The sequence below is a fragment of the Gossypium raimondii genome, chromosome 7 (genome assembly GCF_025698545.1).
Source record: "Gossypium raimondii isolate GPD5lz chromosome 7, ASM2569854v1, whole genome shotgun sequence".
NCBI classification, from domain to species: Eukaryota; Viridiplantae; Streptophyta; class Magnoliopsida; order Malvales; family Malvaceae; genus Gossypium; species Gossypium raimondii.
The window spans coordinates 28920530-28938253 of record NC_068571.1 but is presented as its reverse complement, the minus strand read 5'-3'; the positions used below and the strand labels follow the sequence as shown (position 1 = coordinate 28938253).

The 17724-nt window shown below is 34.9% G+C and overlaps 1 protein-coding gene across 1 annotated transcript; it reads right to left on the bottom strand.

Annotated features, from left to right (window-relative positions):
• Positions 1-14878: 14878 nt before the first annotated feature.
• Positions 14879-16890, bottom strand: LOC105797483 (gibberellin 20 oxidase 1-A). The gene is made up of 3 exons (XM_012627445.2): positions 16261-16890; positions 15481-15802; positions 14879-15400 (listed from the first exon to the last, which is right to left on the bottom strand). The coding sequence occupies exons 1-3, from the start codon at positions 16818-16820 to the stop codon at positions 15119-15121; spliced, it is 1164 nt and encodes a 387-aa protein (XP_012482899.1). The 5' UTR covers positions 16821-16890; the 3' UTR covers positions 14879-15118.
• Positions 16891-17724: the final 834 nt, after the last annotated feature.

Sequence of the window (17724 nt, the reverse complement as noted above, 5' to 3'; positions counted from 1 at the left end):
AGAGAATTTTGAGAGAAAACTCCTAATCTGGATCTAACAAACTTTCCAAATGATTAAAAATATGGAGGGAAGGAACGATGGGTGCTCTTATATAGCCAACAAATTTTCAAATTTTGGTTTATTTCCCCTAAGGCCCCTTCCTATTCTCTCCATTTTTCAACTAAATCCCATTTCAATTAAAACTATTTATTTTCACATATGACCTCTAATTTAAAATACATTTCATTTTAATCTATACAAATATATATTTAATAACCTAATTATTATATTTTATTTTATTTTATTTTCTACAACTCTAATTGTGATATCTCTCTATCTCTCGTGCTCACGACTTAATTACTCGATTCTACTAACCTAATTTTTAGGGTGTGATAACTCTCCCCCTCTAAAAAGAATATCGTCCTCAAAATTACCTGAACTGAATATATAAGGATATTTTTGTCTTATTGGGTCCTTGGTTTCCCAAGTAGCCTCTTCAGTTTTGTGATTACACAACAAAACCTTCACTAAAGGTATGCTCTTACTACGCAACACCTTTACCTCACGAGCTAAGATCTAAATTGATTCTTCCTTATAGGTAAGACCAGGTCGAACTTCAATCTCCTTGATCAGAATGATATGAGATGGATTAGATTAGTACTTTCGCAGCATGGATACATGAAACTCGTCATGAGTACACACAAGTTCAGTCGGCAACCTGAGTCGATACGCTACCAATCTGATCCTTTCAATAACCTCAAAGGGTTCAATAAATCTCAGGCTCAACTTTCCTTTTTGTCTGAATCTCAAAACTTTCTTCCATGGAAAAACCTTAAGGAACACTCTATCCTCAACCTAAAACTCGATATTACGACATTTCAGATTTGCATAAGACTTCTGCCTATCAGAAGTAGCTTTCAGTCTATCGCCTATTAGTTTCATCTTCTCCTAAGTCTCCCGAATCAAATCTAAACTGACAATTCATCTTACGTCCAATTCAGAACATTACAAGGAAGTCCTACACCTCCTACCATACAGTGCCTCAAATGGTGCCTTCTAAATACTCGACTGGTAACTGTTGTTGTAGGTGAAATTCGCTAAAGGTAAATATCGCTGGCAACTACAACTGAACTCAATGACACAATTTTGCAACATATCCTTGAGTATCTGAATTACTGTTTCCAACTAACCATTTGTCTAAGGATGGTAAGCCATAATAAATTTAATCTTCAAACCTAAAGCTTTCTGAATACTCTTCCAAAATCTCGAGGTAAATCACGAATCTCTGTCAGAAATAATCGAAATCGAAACACCATATAGTCTGACTATCTCAACTATGTACAATTTGGCTAACCTATGCATCCAATAGTTAGTACGTATTGCTAGAAATTGCGCACTCTTTAAAAATCGATCGATAATCACCCAGATTGAATCCTTTTTTTTGTCAAGGTCAGTGGAAAACTCAAGACAAAGTCCATGGTGATCCTCTCCCATTTCTACTCTGGAATTCGAATCAACTATAACAATCCCAAAGGATGGTGGTGCTCCGCCTGCACCTTCTAACAAACCAAACATCTGGATACAAAGTTTGTTACATCACATTTCAATCTAAGCCACCAATACAACTCTTGAAGATTTCGATACATCTTATTACTACCGGGATGCATAGCATATGGTCTACTATGCAACTTAGTAAGAATCACATGCCTAAGTTCCACATCGATTGGCACACAAAGTCTCCATCTACGTTCATTTCAAAGTCTCCACCACTACCTTTTTCAACATGTCAGATCTTTTTACCTAAACTATTATCGACCAACTACCTCTCCTTAATATTCTGCATCAATGTCAGCTTCACCTAAAGTTCAGCCAACAAACCACCATCTCTGGATAAACTGAATCATGTAAACATCGTTTGTAGCTCGATCATCGATTTCTGGTTTAAAGCATTAGCAACCACATTCGCTTTGTCGGGGTGATAGTCAATCACACAGTTATAATATTTAAACAACTCATTTCAACATCTCTGTCTCAAGTTTAACTCCTTATGGGTTAGGAGATACTTAAGACTCTTACAATAAGTGTAGATAACACACACCTTTCTCGATACAGATAGTGTCACCAAATCTTGAGTGCAAATATCACAATGACAAAATCCAAATCGTGGGTCGAGTAATTATGCTTATGTGGTCTCAACCATCTCGAGGAATAGGCTACCAGTTTCCCATCCTACATCACAACACATTTTGGTCTCGTATACAATGCGTCACTATAAACCACATACTCCTTCCCAGACTCTGTTGAACTAACACTGGTGCCTCTATTAGCACTGCCTTGAGCTTTTCAAAGCTCATTTGTCTCTCCTTCTTCCATTCAAACACCACATTCTTCTGTAGTAGTTTTGTTAAGGGTGCAGCTATAATAGAGAACCTTTAATGAATATATAATAGTAACCACCCAATCTCAGAAAACTATAAACCTTAGTGGTGCTTTTCGACTGTATCCATTCAAAAATATGCTCAATCTTCTTTGGCTCGACATGGATCCCTCAGAAGACACCAAATGTCCAAGAAACATCATTTCTCTCAACCAAAACTTGCAGTTGCTCAATTTAGTAAACAATTGCTTCTCTTGCAAAATTTGAAGAACAATCATAGATGTGCATCATAATCATCCTCGGTTCAGGAATACATTAGAATGTCATCTATAAAGACAACTACGAATTGATCGAGATAAGAGTGAAAGACTCGATTTATCATATCCATGAACGATGCAGGTGTGTTAGTCAATCCAAAAAACATCACCAAAAACTCGTAGTGACCATATCGAATCCTAAATGTCGTCTTCAAAATATCAGACTCTTTCACATTGATCTGATAATATCTGTGTAACACCCCTTAACCCGTATCCGTCGTCGAATTAGGGTTATAAGGCTTTACCGAACAAAACATAGTTCATCACGATCATTTATTACAATTCATGCACAAAATTATAACGACTTCTTTACAATAGATATTAAATTCAAATAGCAACCATTCACTCATTCATATAAGTCAAATTCATATATATATATCTATATATAAAGCACATAACCATTTAATTCAAACATGCATTATTAATCATATTAAAAATACGAACCATGCTTCAAATTCAATCATATCAATATCGTCCATTCAATTAAAATTTGTAAACCAACTAGCATGTATCAAATTCATACAACACGTACTTTGTAAATATAATTTTTGAACCATATGAACATCACATTCTTGGTATTTGACTACCTAAATTAAAACCAAGCATGTATCATTTCATATGTGGTACCTAGCATATAAATTATAATTTTCAATTTTATAAATCTATTTCATTAGCAAATTGTCAAACGTACATTTTACATACCTATGCACATTCGAATTATTAGGTCAAAACAAGGCACACCATACGGCTTAAATAACATCCAAACATGAGACATTATCAAATATTACCAAACGATTAAATATGATCTTGTACTTTACCAATTCATGCGCAATTTCCATAATATCATTAACCATTTTCGAATACAAAAGACAATTTATAGTATATCCAAATCATATGCTCAATAACTAATCCAAACTACCTATACCAAGCCATTTAACTTCATCTATTCGGTCATCAATACAACCTCTAATAATCAAACAAATTTCACAACTCAAATCAAAGCTAATTATACCATTTCATAGCCTAATACAAAAATCAAAATGTCACTTTATAAGTATCCATATAGATAACTAAACATACCTAAATCATATACTTTATTTACCATTTATGTCCGTACCTAGATAACCATCAAATAAATTATAAAACATATTCGTGCTTTGCTATCACAAACCATACCTAAACAACCAATACACCATACATATATACCAGGAAACATACTTCCCAAAATGAGATTATACCATGACCGAATATACACAAACATTAGCATCATTATCAAGCCATTTTCGCATGGCTACATATATACAGATCAAAATGAACCATATCGAAACTAGCCTATACATGTCATATGTCAAAACTACAAACTTTTAAAGTACCAAAATAGTGCTCGATAGTGTGACGATGTTCCTTGACGATCCCCGAACTCTTGCTAGCTTTATAACTATAAAACATGAATAAAAATGCACAAAGTAAGCTTTGAAAGCTTAGTAAGTCATAAGCAAATAAATAGCCGTAAAAACATATATAATCTATTTCAACTAAGTCGAATATAACTAGTCTCAAACACATATAGAAACACTTTTCTCATGTATTTCACTTTGTCTCATTAACAACATCACTTGCCTTTTTCTTTCAAAGTACATAGCAATTTCACACATACCTGAATCGTTTATCTCTTATAACCATTCAGTATCGTATCAACTTTTCCCGTTGAACCATTCGGAATTGTTAAGGATACTCAGAAACACATATATCACATATAATGCCATATCCCAGATATGGTCTTACATGTTATCACATATCGATGCCACTGTCCCAGACAGGGTCTTACACGTAATCTCATATCGATGTCAATGTCTCAGACATAGTCTTACATGAAATCACACCTCGGGAGTCCTAATGTCATGACATTTGTATCTTATACTATTCCAAAGGTTCGTACGAGACTTTCAGATATCGTAACTCTGTCAATTCTGGCTCGTTTTCATCTTTTCAACATTTTATACAATTCAATGATAATCAAACATAATTAACACAATTTAAACGTATTTATTTACATATGAACTTACCTCAAATACGGAACGAATGAGTCAGAACGACTATTCAACAACTTTCGACTTCCCACGATCCAAATTCAATTTCTTCCTTTCTTGATCTAAATCAATTCAAATTTAACTTATTTAAAGACATATTCATTCAATTTCATCCGAAAACACATAAATGGACATTTTGCACTTTAGCCCCTAACATTTCACATTTTTACAATTTAGTCCCTATTTCAAAACAACACAAAATACACAAAATTTCATTAGGCTCATGCTTGGCCGAATCTTCCCTATGTCCCTAGCAACCCATTAATTCCATTTATTTAACATTTCAACCCCTCAATTTGCAAAATTCACAAATAAATCCCTAATTTGGATATTTATAAAAAAAATTACTTAACAAAATATAACAATTTATCAACAAACATTTATTTTTCATCATCAAACAACAAAAACATCAAGCTATCATAAATGGCAACTCACAAATTCATCAACCAATCCAAAAATTAGGGCATGGACTAGTTAGAATATGAAGCAACGATCTCAAAAACATAGAAATTATCAAAAACAGAACAAAAACCACATACCAATTGAAGCTCCAAGTGACTGAACCCTAAATAGCCATGGATGAATTCTTTCTTTCTCAATTTTTAGAAAAAAAGAAGGATGAACCTCCACTAATCTTTTGTTTTGTTTTAATTTATTAACATTAGTTCACAAATTATTATATTGACCTTTATTAATACATTTAAAATCCACTAAAATATGTCCATCCATGTCCATTTACTAAAATTATGGTCTAATTACATAATAAGGGTTTTACATTTAAGAAGCCATAGCAATTTAACACCTTCAACAATTAATAGGCAACTTTTACATTTTACGCGATTAGGTCTTTTTATCAAATTAAACACTCGATCGGTAAAATTAAATCACGAAATTTTCACACATATCAAATAACATACTGTAAATACCAAAAATAATATTAAAATAATTTTACGACCTCAAATTTGTGGTTCTAAAACCACTGTTCTGATTTAGCTAAAACCGGGTTGTTACAACTCTCCCCCTTAGGGATTTTCGTCCCCGAAAATCTTACCAGTGAATAGGTTTGGATATTGCTCTCTCATAGCATCCTCGAGCTCCCAGGTAGCTTCTTCAAACCTGTGTAGATGCCATAAGAATTTCAGTAATGAAATTTTATTATTTCTTAGTTCTTTAACCTCGCGATCTAAAACTCAGATCGGTTCTTCTTCGTACATCATATCAAACTGTATCTCAATCTTAGATGGAGAAATCACATGTGAGGGATCGGATCGATATCATTGAAGCATCGATACATGAAATACATTATGAATCTTTTCTAATTCAGGTGGCAACAACAATCTATAAGCAATCGGCCCGATACACTCGATAATTTCATATGGCCCGATGAATCTCGGACTTAACTTGCCTTTTCTGCCAAATCTGAGTATTTTCTTCCATAGAGATACTTTCAAAATCACTCGATCCCAAATCTGAAACTCAATATCTTTTCGTTTCGAGTCTACGTATGATTTCTAATGATTTGACGCTCCTTTCAGACTATCACGGGTCACTTTCACTTTCTGTTCAGTCTCTTTAATCAAATCAACCCCGTGAATCTTATTCTCACTAAGTTCGTCAAGTACAAAGGTGTTTGACATTTACAACCGTATAAAGCTTCGTACGGTGCCATTTTTATACTCGGTTGATAGTTGTTATTATACGCAAATTCAATCAATGGCAAATATTTTTCTCACGTACCTTCAAACTCAAGAATGCAACATCGTAACCTATCCTCGAGTATCTGAATAACTCGCCCGGATTGTCCATTCGTCTGTGGGTGAAAAGCGGTAATAAAGTGTAGCTTTGTACCTAGTGCATCTTGAAGTTTCTTCTAAAACCGCGAGGTGATCCTCGGATCTCTATCGAAATAATAGAAATAGGTACTCCGTGCAATCTCACAAGCTCGGAAATATACAACTCAGCTAACTTATCAAGCGAATAGTCCATTCGTACTAGAATGAAATGAGCTGATTTCGTCAATCTGTCAGCTATAACCCAAATCACATCTTTCTTTCTCGGAGATAGGGGCAATCCCGACACAAATCCATAGTCACTCTATCCCATTTCCACTCAGGAATCATAATCGACTGCAATAAACCAGACAGTACTTGATGCTCAGCTTTAACTAGCTAACAGATCAAGCATTTAGAAATGAACTCTGAGATGTCATGTTTCATACTAGACCACCAATAAAGCTATTTCAGATCGTTATACATTTTCGTGCTTCCTGGATGAATAGACAAACGACTACTATGAGCTTCATTTAAAATCATCTGAATCAACTCTGAATTTCTCGGTACACATATTCAGCCTCTGAATCTTAAGCAATCATTAGCATCAACTTAAAACTCTAAATCAGAATTCAAATCACACTGAGCCCGTTTTGCTAACAATTCATTATCAACTTTCTAAGCTTTTCAAATCTACTGCATAAATAACGGTCTTACTTTCAACTCAGCTATAATCGAGCCATCATCAGATAGAGCCAACTAAGTATTCATTGCACGTAGAGCAAACAAAGATTTTCGACTTAAAGCATCAGCAACAACATTGGCCTTTCCCAGATGGTAATCAATCACTAGCTCATAATCTTTTAACAATTCCAACCATCTTCGCTGTCGTAGATTTAGATCTTTCTGAGTCATCAAATATTTTAAGCTCTTGTGATCAAAATAAACATGACATTTCTCACCAAACAGATAGTGACACCAAATCTTCAACACGAACACGATAACTGCTAATTCCAAATCGTACGTCGGGTAATTCTTTTCATGCGGCTTTAACTGTCTCGAGGCATAAGCTATGACTTTGCCTTCCTGCATCAAAACACAGCCCAAACCATTCAACGATACATCAGTATAGATTACGAATTCTTTACCCGATTCTGGTTGTACTAACACTGGAGGTTCAGTCAATAGAGCTTTCAGCTGATCAAAACTTTTCTGGCACTTGTCCGACCACTCGAACTTAACATCTTTCTGAAGTAGTCTTGTCAACGGAGTTGCAATCATTGAGAAACCTTTTATGAATCATCTGTAATAACCGGTGAGTCCCAAAAAGCTTCGGACTTCAGACACATTTTTCAGAGGCTTCCAATCCAATATTGCCAAAATCTTACTCGGATTAACTTGAATACCCGATGCTGACACAATATGCCCTAGAAAACAAACTTATTGTAACTAGAACTCACATTTAATGAACTTTTCAAATAGTTGTTTATCTCGCAAAGTCTGTAGCACTATTCTCAAATGTTCAGCATGCTTAGATTCATCATGGGAATAGATCAAGATGTCATCTATAAACACAACAACAAATCTATCCAAATAGGTCTGAAGATCCGATTCATTAGGTCCATAAAAATAGCAGGTGCATTCGTTAGTCCGAAAGGCATAACTAGAAACTCATAATGCCCGTACCTCGTTCCGAAAGTAGTTTTCGGCACATCGGAGTCTTTAACTCGCAGCTGATAATAACCCGATCTCAAATCTATCTTAGAAAACACTTTATCCCCTTTCAGCTGATCAAACAAATCGTCTATTCGTGGCAAAGGATATTTATTCTTGATGGTCAGTTTATTGAGCTGTCGATAATTGATGCACATTCTCATAGTTCCATCTTTCTTTTTCACAAGCAAAATCGGTGCACCCCAGGGAGAAAAACTCGGTCATTCAAAACCTCTATCTGTCAAATCTTACAACTGAGCTTTCAACTCTTTTAATTCGGTCAGTGTCATTCTATACAGAGCTATCGATATCAGAGTTGTTCCCAGCACTAACTCAATACCAAATTCAACTTCTTGAATCGGTGGTAATCTTGGTAGTTCTTCAAAAAATACATCTAGATACTTACACACAACTCGATGAATTCTTTGTATTTTTTATCTATGAATCTCTGATTGATATATTTCTTCTGAAATTCAGTCTGAAAGAACTCCTAGGTAACCTATTCTTTTAGAAACACAGATACTAGTGTATTCCACCAGTGATATGCAATGTCCCTTGACAAAGATACTACACATTTGATACATTCATCAGGAGTACAAGATAATTCATCGAACACTCGAATCGTATTATCAAGCCAGAATTTAGCTCGTTCAGCATCATCATCAATAGTAGCTCTGAACTCTTCGGCCCCATATTTTTTAATTTTCTCAATCGGAGGCTTATTTAATCGCATCAGATCAGTAACTTGAGGTATCACAGGTATTTGGGGAGGATTAGGCGGCGGTGGAGGTTGTTGAGCAGCCAAATTTGTATGGATATACTGTGTGAACCATCTGTTCATCATCTGGAAGAAGGCTTGTTTAGCCTCTCCCTCGTGGCTACTCATAATCGGCCTAGAATCCGCCGGCGCTGCTCCTTTAGCAGGAACGGGCGCATTACTTTCCACATCATCAGCTACAGCTCGATCGGGATCCATTTACTATACAAAAACACATTTTAATTGTCAGGAATCATCATACTATCGCAATTTATATATATGACATGTATAGCTATACTCACATGCACTACCTTAGTCCTAAAATCGACTAAACTGTAGCTCTGATACCAATAAAATGTAACACCCCTTAACCCCTATCCGTAGATGAATTAGGGTTATGAGGCATTACCGAACAAAAATAGTTCATCTTGATCATTTAGTACAATTCATGCACATAATTATAACGACTTATTTACAATAGATATTAAATTCAAATAACAACCATTCACTCATTCATATATAAAAAGCACATAACCAATTAATTCAAACATGCATTATTAATCATATTAAAAATACGAACCATGCTTCAAATTCAATAATATTAATATCCTCCATTCAATCAAAATTTCGAACCAACTAACTTGTATCAAAATCATACAACACTTACTTTGTAAATATAATTTTTGAACCATATGAACATCTCATTCATGGTATTCGACTACCTAAATTAAAACCAAGCATGTATCATTTCATATGTGGTACCTAGCACATAGATTATAATTTTCAATTTTATAAATCTATTTCATTAGCAAGTTGTCAAACGTACATTTTACATACCTATGCACAGTCGAATTATTAAGTCAAAACAAGACACATCATACGACTTAAATAACATCCAAACATGAGACATTATCAAATATTACCAAACGATTAAATATGATCTTGTACTTTACCAATTCATGCGCAATTTACCATAATATCATTGACCATTTTCGGACACAAAAGATAATTTATAGTATATCCAAATCATATGCTCAATAACTAATCCAAACTATTCCTAAGGTTCGTATGAGAATTTCGGATGTCGTAACTCTGTCAATTCTAGCTCGTTTTCACCTTTTTAATATTTGATACAATTCAATGATAATCAAACATAATTAACACAATTTAAACGCATTTATTTGCATATGAACTTACCTCGAATTCGAAACGAAAGGGTCAGAACGACTATTTAACAACTTTCGACTTCCCCCAATCCAAATCTGATTTCTTCTCTTGATCTAAATCAATTCAAATTTAACTTATCTAAAGACATATTCATTCAATTTCATCCAAAAACACATAAATGGACTTTTTTCACTTTAACCCCTAACATTTCACATTTTTACAATTTAGTCTCTATTTCAAAACAACACAAAATACACAAAATTTCAATAGACTCATGCTTGGATGAATCTTCCCTATGTCCCTAGCAGCCCATTAATTCCATTTATTTCACATTTCAACCCCTCAATTTGAAAAATTCACAAATAAATCCCTAATTTGGATTTTTTAAAAAAGTTACTTAACAAAATATAATAATCTATCAACAAATATTTAATTTTCATCATCAAACAACAAAAACATCAGGCTATCATAAATGGAAACTCACAAATTCATCAACCAATCCAAAAATTAGGGCATGAGATAGTTAGAATATGAAGCAACGATATCAAAAACATAGAAATTATCAAAAAAAGAACAAAAATCACATACCAATTGAAGCTCCAAGTGACCGAACCCTAAATAGCCTTGGATGAATTCTTTCTTTCTCAATTTTTTGCAAAAACAAAGATGACCCTCCACTTATCTTTTGTTTTGTTTTAATTTATTAACATTAATTCACAAATTACTATATTAACCTTTATTAATACATTTAAAATCCACTAACTTATGTCCATCCATGTCCATTTACTGAAATTATGGTCTAATTCATAATAAGGGTTTTACATTTAATAAGCCATAGCAATTTAACACCTTTAACAATTAATAGGCAACTTTTACATTTTACGCGATTAGGTCCTTTTATCAAATTAAACACTCGATCGGTAAAATTAAATCACGAAATTTTCACACATATCAAATAACATATTTTAAATACCAAAAATAATATTAAAATAGTTTTATGACCTTGAATTTGTGGTTCTGAAACCACTGTTCTGATTTAGCTAAAATCGGGCTGTTACAATCTGAACCTCAAGTGAATCTTCGAGAACATTGTTACTCCTCTGAACTAATCAAGCAGGTCATAAATCTGATGCAATGGGTATTTGTTCTTGATGGTTAGCTTGTTCAACTATCGATAATCGATACACAACCTCAAGGTACCATCCTTCATTTTCACAAACAACACCGGTGCTGCCCAAGGTCATACACTTGGTCGAATGAACCCTCGATCGAGAAGCTCCTACAACTGAACCTTCAGCTCCTTGAGTTCTTTCAGTGCCATGCGATAGGGTGCAATAGAAATCAATGTGGTACCAGGAAACACCTCAATACCGAACTCAACTTCCTAAACTGGTGGCAAACCAGGCAACTCTTCCGAAAATATGTTTGGAAAATCCCTCACGATGTAGATATCCTAAACTCTCAATTCCTTACTCCTAGAATTCAGCACACAGGCTAAGTAAGCTTCGTAACCTTTACTTATCATCTTTTCAGCCTTAGTCGTTGAAACTATATTAGAGAGAAATTTGGGTCTCTCCCCAATGACCACGATCTCCAAGCCATCACTACCTCGGAATGTAATTCGCTTAGTCTCGATGTCCTCATTTGCCTTGTGCTCGAGCAACCAATCCATGCCCAAAATAACATAAAAACCATGGAACGATAGCTCGATCAAATCAACAAGGAAAACATGTCCTTGAATTGTCAGTTGACACCTATGGTACACTTGATTAACTATGACGCTCTAGCCCAAAGAGCTTGTAATAGTCATACCCAACTTACTAATCACTACCAGAATCCCCAACTCACCAGCCAAATCGCTCATGATATATGAATGAGTAGAACCTGAATCAGCCAGTGAAAATAATGAAATGCATTGCAAATTAAAAACACTTACAATCACATCTCGCGATCCCGCGGTTCCATAACTGCATGCACTTGAGCTGGTCCTCCAGACCCATTTGGTGCAGCTACTATATGAGCAACAGTCCCCTGACCCATCAGTTTCCCATTACCAACACGACATCTAGCAGGTACGATAGTCTGAACCAAATCAATCCTCCTCAGACAATCTCGCAGCTGGTGCTCCATCAAACCACATTGCAGACATGCCCCAGATGCTCTCTAACACACTCCCAAGTGTCTACATCCACAATGCTCGCAAGATGTTACCTCGGTCGATCCACTTGTGGCAACCATTGTAGTGCTCTACGATCTAGATTGGCTCAGTCGAGAACCCCATCGAGCATTTCTCTCAAACCTTTAAAAATCATGGTCTCTCTTGCTCAGCCTCCCTGACGCACCTGACTGGTCGGAACCCTTCTTTTAGGACTCAGATACCACTAGTCTTGATAGCTCAACCACTATCTCCTCAACTACCTTTGCCTTCTCAACCAAATCATCGAAGGCCTCAATACTCTGTACTGCCAAATACACGCGAATATCCTGATTTAGTCCATACTGAAACCTCTTACATCTATCCCTTTCAAAGTGAACCATCTCCGAAGCATACTGGTTGACTCAAAAAAAATCTGGCTCATACTCTACTACCGACATACCTCATAAGTCAAAGAACTCTCTCTTCCTCGCATCCAGGTATTTCTCACCCAAATACTTTTTTTGTAATGGCTTTAAGAAGAAAACCCAAGTCAAACAATCAATAGTGGTCCCTCTCCTCACCATGTTCCACCATCGATGAGCTTCACCGTTGTGTAGAGAGTAAGGACATGGTGTAACTCAACTCCTCCTCATCCGAGCAACCCATTTTCTCTCCATCGTAGCATACCTAATTGATTTGTCAGCTAATTGAATATTCATCCTAGTGGGTTTTGGTTCCCCGAGACCAAGTTGTTTGGACATTTTATAAGGCATAACATTTATACTATCCCCCAAATTAGCCAAAGCTTTTTCAACATTTAAACTACCAATAAGACAAGGAATAGTAAAACTCATTGGATCTTTAAGTTTGTTAGGTAGTTTCTTTTGAAGAATAGTCAAGCAATCCTTATTGAACTCTATAGTTGACAATTCGTCTAACTTCCTTTAATTTGTTAACAGCTCCTTTAAAAATTTTGCATACTCTGGCATATGCGAAAGGGCTTCAACAAAAGGTAAGTTAATATGCAATTTTTTTCAAAAGTTTAAGAAATTTACCATATTGTTCTTTTATGCGGTCTTGCTTCAATGCTGATGGATATGGAATTTGTGGTTTGTATTCTCTAACCACCGGCTTTCGAACTTCAATTATTTAATTGTAATTACTTAAATAATAATTTGAAAAAAATCTTAAATTAATTATCAAGTCATTTATGTGCTTAGCGAGAAAACACATTCATTTGTGAATACAACTCATTTCTCTTAATTCATCATTTCCATTTATTTTTATTCATTTGGTTCTACATGCAATTCATTTATGGTTCAATGATTTAGCAGAGAGACCGAATGAACATATATAATTATGGCTCAAATAATTTATAATTAAGTTCCAACTTTTCACATATTAATTAGAAATTTATTTAGTTATGAAGTCATTCCACTATAGTATCATGACTGGGCTCTCTCTAATTACTTACCGTTACGAAAGGTACTTAATAAGTGTTCGTCCAATGACCTTGTTATAAGTGTGTTATCCTCATAGGATATGATCTTATTTTATTTCATGGTAACTATTATATCTTCCTTAATGAAAGGTCAATTACTATGAAATAGTAATCAAGTTATTTATCACAAAGACAAACGACCCGTAGTTATGTTTACTTTTCATTTATCATGTAATGCCGGTGAGAGGATATCATTTACCCTTAGTTGGGCTATGAATTTCACTATTATGGATGATGCTACATATTGCAGAAGTCTTATACTCAACGTACCAACTTTCAGTTCCTTATTTATTTGAATTCAAGTTTTTACTTACACCAAATAATACAAGTCAAGCATACATAGTCCATCATCCACTCAAGATTAAGGTATGTCACACTGTGAACATCACAAGTGAATAAATCCATAAATGAATCTAGGATCTATTCTACTTAGGTCCTATCCAATGTACTATCAGTCCAGTCAATCACATTTATATCTCTATCTTCTAGGAGTTATCCACTCCAATGATTAAGACAAAGCATCTCCCCAATTGGACTTAATAGACAACATATTAACCTTTCAATCGATTTACTCATTTTCGATTAAAATAAGGACATGTTTAATTATCTACTAATACAAGATGTCTTTCCGTATTACAATTTGACCATGTAATACCACTTAGTATTAATTAAGTATTAGATAATTAGGAAGTCAATATTTGCTTCCATTTTGTTTTGCGTGCAAAACCTGGTGAAGAAAATATGTAAAGAATATTATTGTAAACAATAAATATTTTATTAAACCAAATCTTATATAATACATTTAACTAGATTCAACAGATCCAACACATAGGGCACTGGTTTTTCATCGCCTAATCCATTATTACATTGATAGGTTAATAAGAACAATTACTTGGCGTATTCTAGGTTAGAAGTATTTACGTTTACTGTTACATACATGGAGGATCATCATCTATTTTTACTTTTGTTTAATTAATTTAAGTTAGTTTTGATGAGTTTAAGGATTGTACTTGCAAACAGTAGTACATAAAGGAGATATAGTTCCAAAACAAAGAAAAAGCCGAAAGGTGCTAATGCTAAATTGTAAAAGAAAGTTAAAACAAGAGACTCGAATTATAATATGATTCTCTGAAGCACTAATTTAGCTACTATATATTGTCAATAGTATTATAATTTCTGTAGCTCTATTCCTTAGACCCACCATGAACGAGCAGATAAATGCTTCCCTTATTTGTCTCCCTCTAATTTGACTTTATTAACCCAAAGCCATTGCTTATTTGTTCCCCACCCCCACAAAGCCCAGCATTGTCCCTAAGGTATTAATTTGTTGTTCGATTCTTGTTCTTGAACCCATTTGGAGAATGCAACAAGGGTTTTCATGTCAGCACGGTAATGGTTCTGTGTGAATTTCAGCAGTGCTGCCCAAGTGAAGTCTGGGTATTTCCTCGGATTGTCGGCAGTAACTAAGCCAGCTGCTGGTGTCACCGGTCTCTCCAGCTTGGGACATAGAAAGAATGCAAGTGATTTTCTCACCGTTTCAATATTCACCACTGCTCTGTGCAAGCAGCTCTTGTAAAAACCGTTTGTCAAAGCCTGTATTCAAACACAACAGCCTCATTTTCGTTAAAATTTTTTGTATATACGTATACATATATGTTCAGAATCTTAATTACCATGAATGTGTCGCCAACGTTGACAACGAAAGCTCCTGGGATGGGAGCAACGGAGTGCCACTTTTCATCTGCAAACACCTGAAGGCCTCCAACTTGATCCTGATGAAGGATTGTCAAGGAAGTGGGATCGGTGTGGGGACCGGTTCCCAGAGTCAACTCAGGCTTTTGGCATGGGGGATAGTGATTCAGTCTCAGGATTGAATCATTTTGTTCGAAAAAGTCTTTGAAGTAGGCTTGGTCAAGTCCTAGACTTATCCCTAGCAGCCCCATTATCTCTTGGGAAACCTTGTTCATGGCTTCACAATATTCCTGGTAAAGCCTCCTGTCAAGTACGAAAAGCAAAATCGAGTGTTAGATTCCTATCCTATGGTAAAACTTGTCGCAACATTCTACAAATTAACATAGGTTATAAAAGAGAAACGCAAAGTCAAAAAAGGCCATCCAGTTATAATGTGTATTTTTGTTTTAGGAGAAGGGGTATTTAAGCAATCCATGTTGAATGGACTTAGGGTTCGGTCATGCAAGGAATGATGTCTATTGAATTTGTCACCCCATCTCTTTCAAACCTAAAAAAGATGCATATCCAATTGTCACTATTTGTACAAGGCTTGAAATGCACATGGGGTTAACAAATACGCTGAAACTGCAACATGTATTTTTTGCATTTTGGAGACTAAATCTTGACGTAAAAATAAGCTGATCATCTCGTATATCGACCGAATGCAAATTAGCATTTCTCCTATTTAATTAGGAATGGAAGGGTGAGAAGAATTTATTTACCCGAAATCTCTAAAATCTTCACCCATCCAATTCACCATATAGTGTTGCACGATATTTTGAGTGTGAGGACAGTACCGAAAAGACAGTGTTTCTTTCCATGGCAACTTGGAGGAAAACCTGCCAACGAAACTGCTTGCATACCCATAGCTTTCTCCTACTTTTCTCTTAGCCTTGTGCTTCTCAGAGAGTTGTAGGCTGAAGAAGCGGTCCATGTACTGATGGGCTTTGTCTATAAGCCCTGAATCCACCCCATGGTTTACAACCAGAAAAAACCCATGCTTCTTGCATGCCTCATTCACCACCTCTGCCGCTTTTGATACAGCAAGAGAGTCCCCAAGCAAGAAAGCTCCCAAGTCAATGGTTGGAATTACAAGTTCCGGGGCATCCAGGCATGGCTTCTCGTCGTCAGGCCATATGAACTGAGAGGGTATGTTGGATTCAGATCCAAGGATCGATGCATCGAAAGCTAAAGGCCGATGCTCATCCTTTGCGACAGCAGCAGTTGATGGAAGCATCGGCTTGTCTTGAATGACAGAAACCTTTGGCAGACAATGTACCATTTTCTGTTTCTTGTTTTAGGTGGTCGGAGAGGGAAAAGAACACGATATAGGGGAGCAAAACTAAGAGGGTTTAAATAAGAGAAGCAGAGGACTAATAATATTAGGAATCTAGATTGTTTGTAACTGTTGCCTTATTCCCTCCTTAATTTGTGTTGAGTTGGCAGCTTAAATTGGATTAATTGTATATGTACAGTCATTGGCTATTGAATTTCAAGGGATTTATTTACCTGGCGATTAAATTATCTTTATCACAATTAAACATGCCACATAAATGTATATAATGCTTTACTAATTATAGAGATTTTTTGCCCCCTCCCAATAAATTAATTACTAATTAGAGATTTTAATTTATTTTTTTGTTTTTATTTATGTTAATTAAGAAGGAATTTCCTCTATCTTTTCCTGTATTAGTGCCATTGTTGCATTGGACATTCTAGAAATATATGCACACCTGTGTGGGCAAAAATTTATTTTATTGAAAGATAATTTGGAGAATAGAACTTTTTACATAAAATGGAAGACACCCATAATTTGTTAAAATTTAATAAATAAAAATATTCTCTATTCTTTTATGATTTTGTTATATTTATCTTTTATTAATTTGTGCCATTGAATCCAGGTAACTTTATACATATTATTGACTAATGTTAATATAAAAATATATCAATAAGTGTTTAAAAAAAAGTGGCAGTAAACTTTTCTCAGTTTAAATCTAGAAGTTGTTATTATTGAGATTAATTTATTTGAATATTATCTCGGTTCGGATAACATTATTCATAAAATGGATGATAATATATATGGTTATACAATATATATATATATAAAATCATATAAAATATATTTATTTTAAAAATAATAATATTTTTAAAATGATGATAGTTTCTCATGCGGTAGTGGTTTTCTA

Excerpts from the sequence above, each read along its gene's own strand:
- LOC105797483 (XM_012627445.2), bottom strand. The coding sequence starts at position 16,820 with ATGGTACATTGTCTGCCAAAGGTTTCTGTCATTCAAGACAAGCCGATG. Across the intron at positions 15,803-16,260 it reads GAAGATTTTAGAGATTTCGG|GAGGCTTTACCAGGAATATT; the intron begins GTAAATAAATTC and ends CGTACTTGACAG. Across the intron at positions 15,401-15,480 it reads ACGTTGGCGACACATTCATG|GCTTTGACAAACGGTTTTTA; the intron begins GTAATTAAGATT and ends GTTTGAATACAG.